The sequence below is a fragment of the Miniopterus natalensis genome, chromosome 1, assembly GCF_054644295.1.
Source record: "Miniopterus natalensis isolate mMinNat1 chromosome 1, mMinNat1.hap1, whole genome shotgun sequence".
Classification (NCBI taxonomy): Eukaryota; Metazoa; Chordata; class Mammalia; order Chiroptera; family Miniopteridae; genus Miniopterus; species Miniopterus natalensis.
This window is the reverse complement of record NC_142081.1, coordinates 144,305,755-144,321,870: the sequence shown is the minus strand read 5'-3', so window position 1 is coordinate 144,321,870 and position 16,116 is coordinate 144,305,755. Positions and strand designations below refer to the sequence as shown.

General features: G+C 48.7%; 1 protein-coding gene across 1 annotated transcript; it reads right to left on the bottom strand.

Moving 5' to 3' along the window:
* Positions 1-1,357: 1,357 nt before the first annotated feature.
* C1H4orf54 (chromosome 1 C4orf54 homolog) lies at positions 1,358-15,924 on the bottom strand. The gene is made up of 3 exons (XM_087824507.1): positions 15,815-15,924; positions 9,574-14,989; positions 1,358-2,107 (listed from the first exon to the last, which is right to left on the bottom strand). The coding sequence occupies exons 1-2, from the start codon at positions 15,922-15,924 to the stop codon at positions 9,610-9,612; spliced, it is 5,490 nt and encodes a 1,829-aa protein (XP_087680633.1). The 3' UTR covers positions 1,358-2,107; positions 9,574-9,609.
* Positions 15,925-16,116: the final 192 nt, after the last annotated feature.

Here is a 16,116-nt window from a genome sequence, read left to right as displayed (position 1 = left end):
ACATTTACTACAACTTTACAGCTCCTCAGAGGACTTGGCCTCTCTGATAGAACCAACAAATGCAAAGTTCTCCTTTCATTCCTAGTGTTGTCCTGGTTTACCTCAATGCGAGGATTTAAGGCTCAGATCTGCTGTTGATAAATCATGATAAGTAGCTTATGGGGCCCCAGACCCTTGGTAGATAAGAACTTGACCACATATTCTAGGAAAGAAGAGTCTTTCTGGAGAGCTGGCAAGCAGTTGACTAACTCAGCATGACCACTGGGTTTTCCTCAAAGTCACACATAGTTTAAAAAAAATCTTTAATCCAAAGTGACTTCATATCCAGCCAATCTCTATTGAAAATGAGGAAGGACTGATGCTGTAACTAGTTCCCCAGTGGTGAAAAAAATCAGTAAATTCTGGGGTGAATCTATTGATGACAAAGATGTAACACTTCCCCTAATATTGTACAAGGGCATCTTTCCCATACTCAGAGGCTGCTTCATGTTTCATGTTTCATGTCTCATAGAGCCTATAACTGCATTTCACAGCTCATCAGCCCAATGATTGACTGAATTGTGAGCAGAGCTGATTATTCCTCCCTCAAACCTTCCCTTTTATCCAACATATATATATATTTTTTTGAAAAAATATCCCTTTAAGGAAGGCCTTGAAAGTGAAATTGAGTTATTTTTAAGAGTCTGAGATAGGAAGCCTAAGTACAAAATAATGAGATTACATGAATCATACAACAATCAGCCTCATCCTTTTTCACTCACACCTTCACTCAGGAATAGCATAAAATTCTATGGCTTCAAGAAGCATCTTTAAGCAGAAACCAAATACTGATGACTTTTAAAATCAAAATAAGGCTTTTAAAAAAATTACCAGAATGCTTTATCTTTGAACAAATCAGTAAAGAAGAGGAGATTCTTTAAATGAGAAAGCCTGGGAAAACCTTCAAGGTATTCTTTTAAACAGTAATAAATATTCCAATGTAACATTTGTCGAATATATATTGACACACTTATTAATTCTGATCAATCAACTCTTCAAGACTCACTGTGAACACTCACTAAAATAACGTTCAGAACTGGGTTACAACTGAGGCAGTATTGAATGTTGATGAAAGATTCTGTGATTTGGACTCTCGTTGTCTCTTACAACCACAAAGAGCAAGCGATGTAACCCTAGGTCACTGCTCTTGGTGTGGCTGGAGAGACTCAGAGCCACTGAATAGGAGCTTCCATTCTGCTCTATCACCCCAAACCGGTCACTCTTCGGACTCCAAACAATCCGTGAGAGCCAGGAGTATGCAACTATGGAGGGAATCATTGAAGAAGAAAAAAAAAAAAGGTAGGCACTCATAACAAAGTTTGGGTTACTAGAGAGAAAGAGATATTTTATACCTTCCTGAGACTAAGAACTTAATTTTAAATATAATCAATGGCTTTCAGTATTTTAAGCCATTCTATTTTAAGGCAACATATAGGGTCATGACATTGTACATGGGAAAATTAAAACAAAGCACAAAAGTTAAAACCACTATTTTTCACAATCACATCTGAAATCATGCTAAACCCAATAAAAGAACGTGTAGTTTATAACCAAGAGAATGACTAGGCACGACTGGTATATGATTCAAAGTGAGGAGCCATCATATTTAAAATCCAAGCATGTGCTGCAATTCTGCCAGCTAGTCCTCATGTATTCCAAGAACCTACAAGGAAATTTGGAATCCAAGTTATTGATTTACTGGTTTGGTTTACAACAGAACAAATACCATTCTCTTGTATGGTTTGAAATGTGAAAATATGTAAGGGTTTTTTTTTTTTTCGTCTAGCCAAATGGAGGAAAAGGTAAATAGATAGCTTATGTCCTGTATTAAAGTATAAAAAGAAATAATTTTATAGGGGAAAAATGCAACCATTCAATCAGCCTAGTAAAACTAAAATAACACAAACTGTCTTAACAGGGTTGTTCAGGAAAATATAGAAACTTACACACTCGGTTTATAAGAGCAAAACTAAGAATAACACATGTAGAGGAAGTTTTCAGGTGAATTCTTAGTGCTGTTACAATGCAACCTTCATATTAAAGAATAGTCCATCTTTCTGTCTTGTTCCTATAAACAAGCATAGATAAGAACAGATGGTTAGTTCTAGAGGTAAAATTCACTTTTAAAGAAACAAGAAAATGTCAAAATACATTTCATTTAACTATTTGTCTGATTTCAATATTAATAATGATGAAGTTCACATTTCAAAATGTGTTTGACAAATGTGTTTCTGAACTTTCTAGACATTATACTCTCTTCAAGAAAGTACCCAAAGGGGAACGTCTCTTTGAAAATTGAATTAAATCCAATGAACTAAACAAAAAAAATTTTAGAGTGAAATGTTTGGTTTCATTGAAATCATTCACAGCTGAGATAAAACAGTGTAATAGATATGTTCCCAGAATATCATACAGAAACTGAATTCATCACGAGTTAGTAATCTAGTTAAAAGAGTAAACTCTATACTGAGAATTTTTGTAAACAAATGATCACTACCTAAATTATGTGTAATTTCATCTAATACATTTTGTTTAAAATGAGATATACCAGTTAGAGCCTGTAACTTAGAATGGAGTTAAATCCATTCTAAAACAAGCAACTGACATGTTCAAAAGCTTACTGAAAATTATCCCTTTTTGTAGTGTATCTACCAGAACTTTGCCTAAAGAACTTTTTTAACATTTGAGAGTTGATATTGAACATAATATTATGAAGACAGAAACAGAGTGGCCTACAGGTAATATTTAGAGGGATTAAGAAGGCTCTCGTGTGAAAGGTAACCTCCTAAAAGTATCAAATAACAGTTATCTAATCAATTAATGCAATCACACTAGCCATCAAGGGACATTTTAATCCTTCTATCTAGAAACTGACCTGTCAAATATATGCTTAAAAAAAGAAATCTGTATGAATAATTATGATTTCATATGTATAATATTTCATGTTTGAAAATTTTTATTCTTTTGTGTTTTATAATAGGGAATGGCCTTCAAGATGAAAGGGGCCTTTGTGAATTTGGAGACTTTTCATTTGCTAAATTTAAGTTTTTCTACCTGACGACATATGAAGTAGCAACAGGAAAGGGAAATATAATTACAAAAGGAGAAGAAAATAGAAGACCCCAAAGAATCATTTCTATGGGAATCAAAGGGGACATAAGCACTCCAGAATATTGAGAAATAGAGGGAAACTCTGCTTATACAATGTACTGAGATGTTTTCAGGGATCCATAGTCCAGACACTGTCTTTTCATTCATTCATAGCTCAAGAGGAATTTTATTAGAAATCTGAAAAGTAATAAAGATCCAATTCTTATTAAGGATAAAACAATAAAATCACCAGTTTAACTGCTCAGAAGATTGTGAAGAAGTCAGCAAAGATGAGAGGTGTGACTATACTGTGTCGACAGGCAGTTTGGCCTGGGTGACTCCCGTGATTATAGGACTAGAACACATGACAAGAGTTCAGAAGGGATGCTGGGTCAGAGTTTCCCTTGCTCCACACATTTGTGCCCAGACAGAGAGGAAAATCACCACCATGCAGCTGGCAATCTAGGCCCAGGGTTATATAACATTCTGGAAAGCTTGGGGCATACTAGAGTACCTTGACCCACAGCCAACTGACCTGTCCCAAGAGATCAGCCAGCTCTGGCTGCAGAGCTGTGGACATTGCCTCCAGTTTGCAGAAATATAAAACAAGGGTAAGGCCAGATTTTTTGCTCCCATGAGTGCCCCTGAGAGATGAGGGGTCTCTAAGGCATTTGTGAGGTTACAATTTCCAAGGCAGATAGAACTCCTGCTATATACCGTGAGCTATCTGATATGTCCAGAGCAGTAAGAGTATTAGAATTAGGGCACAGGGCTCCAGGACTTCAAGGTGGATATACTTGGGCTTTAGTCAAACCACGCAGCTCCCCTCCAACTAAAATGCATGAACTCGTTGGCATCCATGGGTGATCCACTCTCAGGTGGACATCCCCCACCTGCCCCTCCCCACATACACACAGAATTATCCACCACTGAGATCCACAGCTCTTAGAAATGCTGACACTGGCTCAGATTCCTCCCTGGGGCATAAAAATAACTAAGGACAGCTAATTTTTTAATCAAAAGAATAATACACATGGAGGTTTGATATATGCTAGACATGAACAGATTCAGGGTCAATTTCTGACCTTTTTTTCTTTTTTTCTCAGATGACAAAAGAGGGACAATTCACAAGAAAGACCTGAGATCTGGAAGGCAGAAAGTTAGCGAAGGGCAAACAAGGGCCCACCTACAAGAACATGGCCATGAAGCATGAAAGGCCTGGGTTTCAACTGATCTGTTCATTTGAGACAAGCTATTTCTTCGTTTATCAAATAGAGATAAAAATAGTAAGTACTTGTTTTAATAATCAGACAGTGTGATGTTAAATCTTGGCATATAATAAATGATTAAAACACATTAGCTATTACTTTTAATTTTTATTAACTTTATAGAAGGTAGAGAAGAAAATAAAAAGGGCAATAAAAATGTGGAGAAAGGCACAAAATTAAAAGCAAGAGGGAACTTATAATCCAAGAAGAGAAAGGGAGAAAAGAAAGGAGCAAAAAAGACACTAAGAAGCTAATAAAATAAAACAACGGACATAATAATAATTGGGAGGGGAAGTCACAACCAAACAAGAGAAAAATACAAATAAACAAATTGATTCAGGAAGGTAATTATGGAGTGAAGTGAAAATGGAGCGTTGAGCTTGCAGCCGCCTGGCCCCCTGCAAAAAGCTGCAAAGAATGTGCTGGTGAGGGAGCTGGCAGGGGGGCGCTGGCCCTTTAGGCTATTCAGTCTGGGTTTAAAAACAAATTACAAACAAAAATGTGAGAGGAGAAGAAGCAAGGTGAGGCATTAAACTAAATCAGCTTGAAGTGAATGGAAAGGAAAACCCACAATAAGGAATAAAATCACCCCCATCCCTGCAAAAAAAAAAAAAAAAAAAAAAAAAAATGGCAAAGAACAAAAAGTAAGTTCTCAAACAAATAACAAAGGAAAAAAGGAGGGAAAGTGAACTAGTGGGGCAGATGCCAGGAAGAAGGACCACCAAAGAAGAATGCCCTTAGGGAGAAAAAGAGGAGGGGACTGAAGAGCAATAGGAAAGAAGTAAACTAAAAAAAAGGCTCTGGTATGGGGGCATTTGGTGTTTGGGTCTCAACTCTGCCCCAAAGGGATACTGTGACTGAAGAAGGGTCACTTAACCTCTCTGAAGCCCAATTTCCTCCTGCAATTTTAACACAAGGGGACAGGGTTTGATGATCTAAGGACCTCTGTAGGGCCTCCTTAGAACCCTCTACAAAAATAGCTCCCCTAAATCCAGCCCCTTTCTCTTTCCACTTCAGCTGCTGACCTGAGGGGCTCCACCCAGAGGGTAGAAATAACTCTAAGGAAGTGAGGAAAAAAGAAAGACCAACTTGTAGGAGCCACATAAGGCACAATCAGAAATGCAGAAGCAGTTTGACAACTATAGAGGGGCAGGGGGAGGTGGGGACTGGATGAAAGAAAGTGAAGGGATTTAGCCAAAGAACACATATGCATAACCCATGGACACAGACAACAGTGTCGAGATGGCCAGAGGGGGGTGCTAGGTGGAGGGAGGCAAAAGGGGGGGAGGGAATGAGACATCTGTAATAGTGTCAACAATAAAAAGAAAGAAAAAAAAGAAATGAAGAAATAGATAAAATCTTACAGAAAAAAAAAAGACATTCGAATGTAACAAAATAAATGCAACACCCACTGCATAGCAGATATAGTGCCAATTAAAATTTTCTTTTGATATATTACATATATATTTTATCTTTATGCCCTTGCAAATGATATTTAGTATCAAGTCTCAATAAAAATTTAAAAACAAAAATATGGCATCTAAGTGGGTGGCCAGGAGAAAGCATGAGAGTGAACATGTCAGAGAAGGAAAAATACAGCTACGTGCCTCTAATGATAGAAAATGAAAAACAAAAATAACCTCATTGGAAAAGGCATCAAAGACCCTGTGGAACTGGGACTTAAAAAAAAAAAAAAAATCAACAAACAACAAGGGTCTAAAAGAGAAAAGGGAGAAAGTAGTGAAGTTTTGCAACCACTGTGCCTTGCATGCTGGTATGTTACAAGTGGGTTCCCATTGCAACTATCTGGCCACTGGGCTACCGGATATACACAGCTTCATCTATTTCTCACAATCTGTGATGCTATTACTATTTTAAATAATAATAAAATAAATAGCATTACAATTATCTTCTTAGAAGTGGGAAAGACCCACCTATAAAAGCAAAACTAAAGAGAAATTCATAACAGAATAACTAGAAAGAAATAACAGCAGCTGGTTATGCTCAAATATATACAGGCAGAGAAAGCAAAGCTCTCTGTTACAATGTGCAGCTAAAAACAGATGGTGAAATTCTTATTATTTGAGCTGGAAGGCATCTTAAAGGTTAAGACAGGACTTGAAGCTGGTTTTGCAGTTCTGTGTGTCTGGTGTGTGTCCTGCTGGAGTGCAGGTTCTTGGCTGATGGAACCACACTAGGTCACATGGGGGTTCAGAGTCACCGCATAGTACATTGGCTGGTAGAGTGTAAACATATAATTCATGTTTGTTAAATGAATGAGGGTTTTAGTGCATTTCATTCAAACAATCATTCTGCAAATGTCCAGAGAGGCAGAGAGTAGGTCCCAGGTGTCCCTGCCAGTTCAGATCTCATTTCACTCTTTTGCCTCCGTTCCTTTGCTCCATGCCTCCAACCAAGGAGCAAACTCGCAGAGCAGCTCCTGGAAGAGCTGAACATAAGTGTGGTCCAGGGGCTAAGAGCCCTCCACAGGTCCTGGCTCTCTTACTCTCTTGAGACTTGAGCAAAACAAATTTTTTTCTAGGCCCCAGTTTTCTTCTCTGTGAAATGTTGTGATTGGATCAAATCATTTAAGATACTTCATTGAAAAGGGTACACAAAACCAAATCCTATCTCAAGGAAAATCTCTGGGACAAGGCTGGTTTTCAAAGGAAATCTTGAACTGAAACCAGCTTCCAAGACTTCTCACAAGGACCATTTCTATGAGCACCAGGTGATAAATTGGGTGTGTACAATGTAATTTTTGATATAGCTGAACAATGTTTAAATTTGTTTTACCCTAAGGAAAAGAACTACACATTTATGTGTCTGACTTTTCTTTTCAGAGTGGTATAGAACTCTCAGGAAGGTGAGTTTTGAAGGATTTTTGTTAGTTATCTGAATATTAATAATTAGATTTTTGCCTGTACACAACAAAGCTAATTGTTAGTTCCTCACCAGTCTTCTTAAATGGTGAAGCCAGCTTTTGATTTCTGTCTATCTTCAGGGCTGTGAACTAACATAAATATTGTGCTTTCAAAAAGAAATAAATTTTCAAAATAATCATGTTCAAATCTTGAATACTAAAAACTCTGATTTATATTTGTGTCTGACAGAAACAACTCCAAACCTAACCTCTCTGGACTCAGTAGACAGGAGAAAGGCCAAAGGCAGCTGCCAAGGGGACTACAGGAGCATGTGTGCCTGGTTCCACCCTCTGCCCCTGTCCTCCCTTCCCCTTGGTTCTGCACCTCCACAGCTCACACAAAGGCCTTGCAGGATTAGCTGCTCCAAAATAGCCTTAGGTAAACGCACCACCTGTCCAGAAGATTAAAACGCTTTTGTCTAGAGGCTACTCTTTTCCTTCGGCAAAACTAACTCTCTAATTCTGAGTCTCCTCCACATGCATACTGAATTTTTCCTCCATTTTCTACATCAGACAAAAGATGCATCCTTTATCTTTAATCTTCCCCTTCCCTCTTTATTTATGATCACCACAGAGTGCCTGTTGCAAACTCTTGAAGAGAAAGATTTTGAATCATCTGTTTCCAGATTGCAAGTAAAATGAGGCTTGCATTTTCACCTTAATTCTTTGAGAAAGACCCAAGGATTTTTGAACAGTGGCCTAATGTTGTCTTGTGGTCCAATATATGTAATAACCCTGTACTTTGAAAGGATTTTTTTTAGTTTGCAATATGTTGCTGTATCATCTGACATTCAGATACGTTTATTTTATTTTTTCCATCACCATTTGTCCCCTCTATGCCCTCTTCCACCTCCACCCCCAACCCCGGCAATACATTTTGAGGAGTAGATGTTTTTGACACGTGAGAGCCATGAGTGTGTGAGAGTTTGCAGCCCAAGAACACACAGCTGGTGAGAAGAAGCTGTGACTCTAATCTAATGATCCTGCTTCTTAATTTAGGGCTCTTTCATTTCACTGCCCAATGAAACAAAGTTCTTCTGTTCTTTTTCAGTTCAGAAAAGAGAGAAATGGCTTATTTCTTTTATATACACACAGAAAGGGTTTCTCTCCTCTCCATTTCCTTTTTGGTTTGGTATAATCTTACCAAGGAGTGAAAGTTGAAGAAACATTTATAATGTCAACCCTTCCTAATCCGAAGAGAACAGGAGAATGAGGGGCAATTCGTCCCCACAGTGCTACCATCTCTGTGCTCCTATCTGAAGTTTGCCACTGTCTTTCTCATGTGTGTGACCTGAAGTGTCCTGATTCAGCCTCACTTTCCCTATCAAGTTTCCTGGACTGTATTTACAGCAAAGATTCCAGTCTATGAATTTGGATTAACATAGGTGTTAGGAATCTATCTGATTTCCTTTAGAGGGGGGCAAGTGGAAGGTGCTTCTTTTCTGAAGGGAAAGAAAGCAGATATGAAAATGAGCACCTTGTAGGACTGGCAGCTGAGACTAGTGGATTCAGTCTTAGCTACTGGATCAAACACAGCAGCCCCTCCAAGGAGCCACAGTTTGGTAATCTCCCCTCTCATAGAGGTCAAGTGTGTGTGTATGTGTGTGTGTGTGTGTGTGTAAGATAACTTAAAGACCTTGGATTCATCTAAGAAAAAGTATTCTGATTATCTGAAAACAGAAACACAAGCGCTTAAAAAATACAGCCTCTTTGTATAAGAAACTGCAAGAGAAAGATGTGAAGCAGGGAGAGTTTTCTGCAGATTTCAGAAAAACGCCTCGCAAGGAAACGTCAGCCTTTGACTCTCCTTACTTCTGAGGAGCAAGCCCATTAACAGTGCTCCCAATGATCTCTCAGGATGTTCTGCCTTCTGCCACTGGGGTTGCCAGGAATAGAGGCTCACTCCATGACACCTGGACCAGGTTTTTGTTTCTCTCCTCTGTCAACCTTCTCCAAAGGCTAACTTGACAGGTCCAAGGTTCACTTCCCTGCTACTCAGAGATGAGAAACACAAACACACACAGACAATTTGAAAAGGTCAAAGGGGAAAGGCCACAGAGACTGGAGAGTGTGGAGAGGAGGAAGCTTGGAAGACAATTAGCTCCTTAATAATTTGGGTGGGGTTTTGCTCTCTTCTCCCACAATGCCCACCTCTAGACAGCCTCCTTTACTGTAAACCTGCCACTTCAAACACCAAGAAACAAGGTTGCTCTTAATCCCTTAAACCTGATTATCAAAGTCACACTCACTCACCAGCAGTGTCTCCATCTGCTTCCTGGTGACTGTTCATCATCTGTGCTCCACCACAAAGCTCATGGTGGTGCCATCGAAGGAGGGTGGTGCAATGATCCTGGGCCCCAGGGGCTGGGAAGTGATGCTGATGACAGGTTTGCCGTGCAGCTGGGCAAAGCCCTTGGCCCCCACGAGCTGGGATGTGGCTGCTGGGGTGGAGGAGGAAGCCGAGGTGGGAGACTGACCAGAGGCCATAAAGTATGGGGCCTCGGTGAACTTGGCAGCTGCCTCTTTGCTGGGGGTCTCCGCCACCATCTGGGAGAGCTCACTGCCCCCTGGAGTGTGAGCAACTGGCGGGGGCTGCAGGGCACTGGTAGGCAACACTGTGGGCAGAAACCCAGGGTAGATCATGTAGGTGGGTCCATAGGCCCCAGGACTCAGGGCCAAAGGAGGCACAGGGAGGGACATGGGAGCCACAGCTTGCTGCTGGGAGGTCATGGGCACATCCACATACTGCCCTGTCTCGGGGTCAAACAGTCTCCGGGTCATGGGCTGTACTGGTGTGTCCACCAGGTAGTACTGGCCAGTTGTCACATCCAGGAGCATCTTACGCTGGGTCTGCTGAGGCTGTGGCTGCTGGAAGGCATCTGTGGGGACTGGAGCTGAGCCTGCGGGTGTTGGGGCAGGCATGCCAGGTGGGGAGAAGCACAGGACCTGAGGCTGGGCCCCCTGCAGGGTGAAGGGGAGCGGCTGCTGGTGGTAGATGGCAGTGGGAGGATGCTCAGGGCTCTGGGGTCCGGCGGGGGCAGCAACTGCCTGCCGTGGGTTGTCAGGTTTGGTAGGCCAAGCCGGCCGGCCGGTGCCGCTGACCTGGGAACCTTTGGGGCAACCAGGGACCTGACTGCGAGCGCTCAGCGGGGGCAAGCTGCAGAGAGTGGCCGCTGAGGAGGCTGCGGGACCCTCCCTCCCAGCCCCAGGCCTGCCTGGAAGCTCCCCAGCTGCAGAGCTTCCTTTAAGGGGGATGGTCAGGTAATTTTCACAGTCACTATTGCTCTTTTCCAGATTGCTGCCATTTTTCCTGTTGGTCACCTCATCAAGAGGTGCCCGGGTGGCTGGAGAGATCTTGAGGGAACGGAGTCCCTGAGACTTGCTGCCCTTTGCTGCTGAAGGGCTCTCTGGAGAAAGCCCTTGTGGGAACTTGCCAGCCACACCCCCAGTCTTCTGGGTGCTGCTGGCACTGACTGTGAACACCCTGCGGCTGCTGGGCAGCGGGGGGAGGGGCTGCAGGGGCTGGGTTCTCTCCGCATCTTTGTGGACGGGGGGAATGTAGAGGGACCGGGGCCTCTCCCTGGCCAGGCTCTCGAAGGCGGCTGCGCGGGCAGACACGCTCTCGGAGGTGGGGTTGGAGTTTCTCCGCTGCAGGCGCTCCAGGGGCGCCCCTCGCAGGACCACTCCGTCTCTGATTCCCGTGGCGCGCTCTCCCGCCTCACCCAGCCGTTTGGCCAGCTTCTCGGGGTCCCCCTCGGGCCCCCCGGCCCCTCCTCTCTCCTCGCTAGCAATGAGCGACAGGACGTGGCTGTCGGTCATCACGGGCAGGGGGTCGCTTTTGCGCTTCCACTCGTTCCTGTTGAAGCTGTACAGCTCCTCCATGGACCTCACGGCGGCCGTCAGCTTCTCCAGCGCGTTGCGCGACGGCCCCGCGCCTTTCCCCTCCTCCCTGACCTCGTCGTCCTTGGCCTTCTCCGGGGTCTTCTGAGCGGAAGCCTTGGAGATGATCTTGAGCACAGGCAGGTACGAGCCCTGCTCGGGCTTATTGGGGGCGATGGTGGCCACGGGCAGCCTGCCAGATGCCCTGTGAACCAAGACCGTCCCTTCTGGCGAGGAGGGGTTCAAGCCGCTGCCGCCGCCGCCCCTGCCCACGCTCTCCCTCAGCTCTCCGTCCGCGCCGTCCTCCCTCTGGCTGACCAGGGCCTGGCACGTGATCACCATGGGGGACAGGGGTCTGGAGCCCCCCGCCGCAGCCACCAGCTGCCTGGGTTTGGGGCCGCTCAGCCCCTGCTCCGGGGTCACACTGCCCTTGTCGCCGCTCTCTGCCGACCCTTTGATCAGCTTCCTGACGTCTCGCACCTGGTGGAGGGGGCCCTGAGCCTTGGACTTGTCTCTGACGTCCCGCACCTGGAACTGGGGCACCTTCTCCAGGCCGTCGCCGCGGAAGAGCTTCTGCGGCGCCCTGGCGCCGTCCTCCGCGGCCCTGAGGAGGCCCGAGGCGCTGCCGGCCGCCAGCTTGGGCGTGAGCAGCTTGGCGATGCTGAAGTCGGAGCTCGGCTGCTGCACGCTCCCCAGCCGGATCTTGATCTCCGGGGCCTTGGGCCGGATCACCGCCGTGGAGGTGGCCTGCGCCGCCGGGTACTTGGTGGCCTTCTTCCCCGGCTGCTTCTCCTTCGGGGTTTGCTGGATGTTGGGGACAAAGAGACGAGACATGATGGTGGACTTGCTGGCCGACACCTCCCCGAGATCAGCCCTCCAGTCACCGCCTTTGGGGAGTTTCAGCTTCCCAATGGGGGCTTTTTCTTCCCGCTTCTCGGCCTCTTTCTCCTTCCAGGACCGGAACGCGCTGTTCTGACTACGGAGGAAGATGCCTTTGACGGTCTCCGAGGCGCTCTTTTTAATCTCACACACTTCCTCTGCGTGTCCGTCGGGGCCCTGGCGGCCGGAGCCCGCATGGCTCTCCCGGGGAGCGCTGGCTTTGAAAATTGGGGACCTGGACCCCACCACGGACCCTTCCCCGCCCGCATCCGACGCGCTGAGCACCGTGTACTCCGAGCTGGCCTCCGAGTGGCGGGAGCTCTGCCTCTGCAGGCCCCTCTCCCGCTGCCTGTCGCCCCCCGAGGCGCCCTCGGGCTCCCTGCACGCGCCGGGGGGGTTGGGGTGCGATGTGTCAGTGACCTCGCCCCTCTCCATTTTGAACTCATGCTCCCGCTGCATCTTCTTGGAGATGACATTTTTGAGCAGACTGGACGCAAACTTGGACTTCTTCTGGGGGGCAGGCTTGCTGCTCTCGGGGGCCTCGGAGCCGTCGTCGGTGTACACAGACCCCGGGCCCTTGCTGGAGCCTTTGGCGGCCCTGCAGGGCCCGGGGGTCGGGCTGGCTTTGCTCTCACTGCGTAAATTCAGAGGCTCGAGGAGGGTGACCACGCGGGAGCCTGTCTGAACCTGCTTCTGGAAACACAGGGGCGTCTCCACATGTTTGATCTCGCCCTCGACTTTGCTGACCACGAACTCCAAGGCCTTGGTCTGGGACCTCCTGGAGTGGATGCGGAGCTGGTCCGCGGCTGTCCTGGCCGCGCCGCCCTTCCTCAGGCCCGCCGCCACCGAGGCCGCGCTGCTGCGCAGCAGGCTCTGCTCCACCCTGGCTCCAACACCCCCGCATTTCAGGTCTAGGAATGTGGACCAGCGCCCGAAGCCGACTTCCGAGAGCGTGGAGGACTCCCGGGAGCTGATGTTCAGGGCCTCAAAGTAGGGGTACGCGAGGCTCCGGAAGGCGCGCGAGGTCAGGTTACCCACCTCTTTGTCCGCATCGTCCAGCTCGCTGACGGCGCTGGAGGCCCCGCTGGAGTGGTCCACCAGCTCCTTGGCGCGCACGGCCCCGCACCGCGTCTGCAGGCGAGCAGGCACAGCGATGAACTTCTTCGCAGGGTCCTGAGCCACGGCTGCAGCCGGGTCGCGCTCGAGCGAACCTGAGCTGTGTTCAGCAGCTGCGGAGACGCGGAGGCTCATGTCGCCTTCATGCTTGGCAGCGGAGAGAATGTTTTGCTTTGCACGCACGTTGCTAGGCTCCTTTATAGCTCGGGAGGCCGGGTTGATTGATAGGAGGATCTGGCTCGCTGCGCTCCCACAGCTGCTGGCGGCCGCGGCCCCCGAGGCTGCGTCCGGGGGCTCGGGCAAGGGCTCAGGCCCGGCGGCAGTGCCAGGCCCGGCGGGTGGGGGAGCGGGGCGGCCGTCAGCAGGGCCGCTGCCCACTTCCGTGCTGCTGGTGTCGCGGCCGCCGCCTGCGCCGGGACGCGGGGGGTCGCTGCTGCAGGGGCTGGGCGTCCGCGTGGCGCTGGTGCTGGGAGTGGTGCTGAGGTAGCAGCTGTTGTCTTCCTCCTCGGTTGGGGTGCTGATGTCCCCAGGGGTCTCGTCACTGCCACCAAAGGAAGCGTAGTCCACGAATGAGTAGATCACGTTGTTGTCCTCGAAGTCCCAGTGGGAGGCCAGCCCTACGTCAAAATCCATGTCCTGCTCCACCTCGCTCAGCTGGATCTCGTGGGTGGTGATGTAGTGAGCCTGCTCGCGTTTGGGGGGCACCCTGCCGCCCTGAGACTTGGCAATGATGTCCCCGCACTCGGTCCCGTCGTCTCCCCGCCCTGCCCCTCTCCCTGCCTGCCCCCCGCCTGCCCTCTCCTCTGCCCCGGCTCCCCCGGGCTGGCGGCTCGCTGCGCTCTCACCGCTGTCGCTCTCGAAGCCTAACGAAGACGACGAGGTGGCCGGAGCCCCTGGGGATGCGGTGGTTTCATCCAGCTTGAAAAGGCCACCTTCTGCTCCGTCCGCGGGCGAGGGGGCGGCGGCTGGGGAGCCGCCCTGCTCGGGGCCGGGGAGCCGGGCTGGGGCGCCCTCCAGAGAAGCAGGGTTCCCCTGGGGGGCCGGAGCCTCGCCCTCCTGGCTGCTGGCTTCACCTCGGGCTTTCCCGCCGGCAGCCCCGGAGGCCCCCTGATCCCCAGGTGAGCCCTCCGGGGTGAGCTGCGTGGCCCCGGGCCTCCCCCTCCGCGCTCCGGCTGAGGCGCGCCTCTCCGCATACTTTGCGTCTCGCCGGGAGGAGGCTGGCGGCCGCAGCTGCTGCCCGAGCTCCTGGCTGTCCGGAGCTCCGCGCGCCCCGTCCCCCACCTCCCTCAGCCTGGCCCGCGGGGGCGGCTCGGCAGCCGCGGCTTCCATCCTGAGCCCTCGCCTGGACGTCAGCGACAAGGAGAGACAGCGGTGAGCGCCGGGGCCGCCCCGGGTCCCTCCCCGGCGCTGGAGAGGCCGCAGGGTGGCCCGAAGCAGGGTCCCGCGCGCCTGGACGGGGCCCAAGGCTGCAGACGCCACCGCCCCTGTTGCCACCACCTCCCAGGTCTTCAGCCCCTGTGGCGGGGCCGGGGCAAGGCTGAGGGCGGTGGGAAGGCGCCGGGAGGGGGCGGCAGGGGTGGCCCGTGGCTGGGGGGCCGCTGCTCTGGCCGAGGCCGCGGCCGCCTGCCCGCAGCCGAGCTGTCCTGCCCAGCTGTTTGCCGGGCGCCGTCGGCAGCTGGGAGTCCGGACGCCATCGGCCATGGACGGGCATGGAGCAGCATCCGTAGGTCGACCCTGGGACTCCCAGAAATGGAAGGAAAGTATGTGCTGTTTCTGGTGAAGGCTTCTCCTTTTCCTGGATGGGGCGAGAGTGGGTCACGTCATTCCAGAAATATTTTTAGTGTCTATTCCCTAGTCATAGTGAAGCCACACTTGAGGGTACAGAGGAGCCTCTAAGATGACAGGAGAAGGTTGAGGGTGGAGGAGGCATGTGGGTTCTGATTCGAATCAACCAAATGTCCCATGCATCTGTTATAATGGTGTCTGAGAAGTGTGAAATTACTCTTCACTCGCTGCCACTTTCACTCCCGAGTCTGATTAAGTGGGATTTCCCCCTCTCTCTTAAATAAAATCCAAATTCTGCATTGCATTTCAAATCCACTTAAGGACAATCCATAACAATTTCAAAATCTCCCTTGGACATATGGTAAGCTTTATGCTTGCCTCAAAAGCTAAGCATTTCCTTCTCTCTTATCTAAAGTCAGATGAATTCTGATAATAAAATTTTTCATAGGAATAAAACATTCTATCCCATTTTCCCCAAAGTTTCACCGCATGAAACCTAATCCGTTTGTTTCAAAATAGGAAGAGTCCCTTCTAGAATCCTCACTGAAAGGGCAATTTTCAAAGACTTAAAACATAATGCTTTAAATAAACTTTTAATTATAGTCACTAAAAAGGAGCACCTGGGGTCAAAATTGACACTACTTCAATTCCCAACAATATCCAATCAATATTAAAAAAAAAAAAAGTTCTCTAAACTTCTAAAACCGTGACAAGACAATAAGCCTCCAATTAAATATAGCCTGAGCTGCAGCCTCCTGATTCGGTTACGCTGGCTGAGTTCCAGACCTGCAGGGCACCGAGTCAAGAGGCGTGAAAGAAGAGCGAACACACTTACCCCTCATGAGTACAGTGCTGCCTGGAGGGAGGTTCAGGGAGGAAATGTGACCCACTGGCATGCCCCGTGGACACGGAGCCAAAAGCCAGTTCACTGGCTCCGAGGTCCATCCATGTCAAACAATTCGGTGGCTGTGCTGGTGAATTCGACAGGCAGCCCACGATGGGGGCTCTGTGCTGGCCGTCCTCAGGAAGGTCCCTTGGGTGTTATCAGTGGAGATACATGACTCTTGGTTTTGGTGAGATCTGGCCCTCATCACCTGCCCAGTTCCACCACTATACATAGTCTATGTGTCACTTACG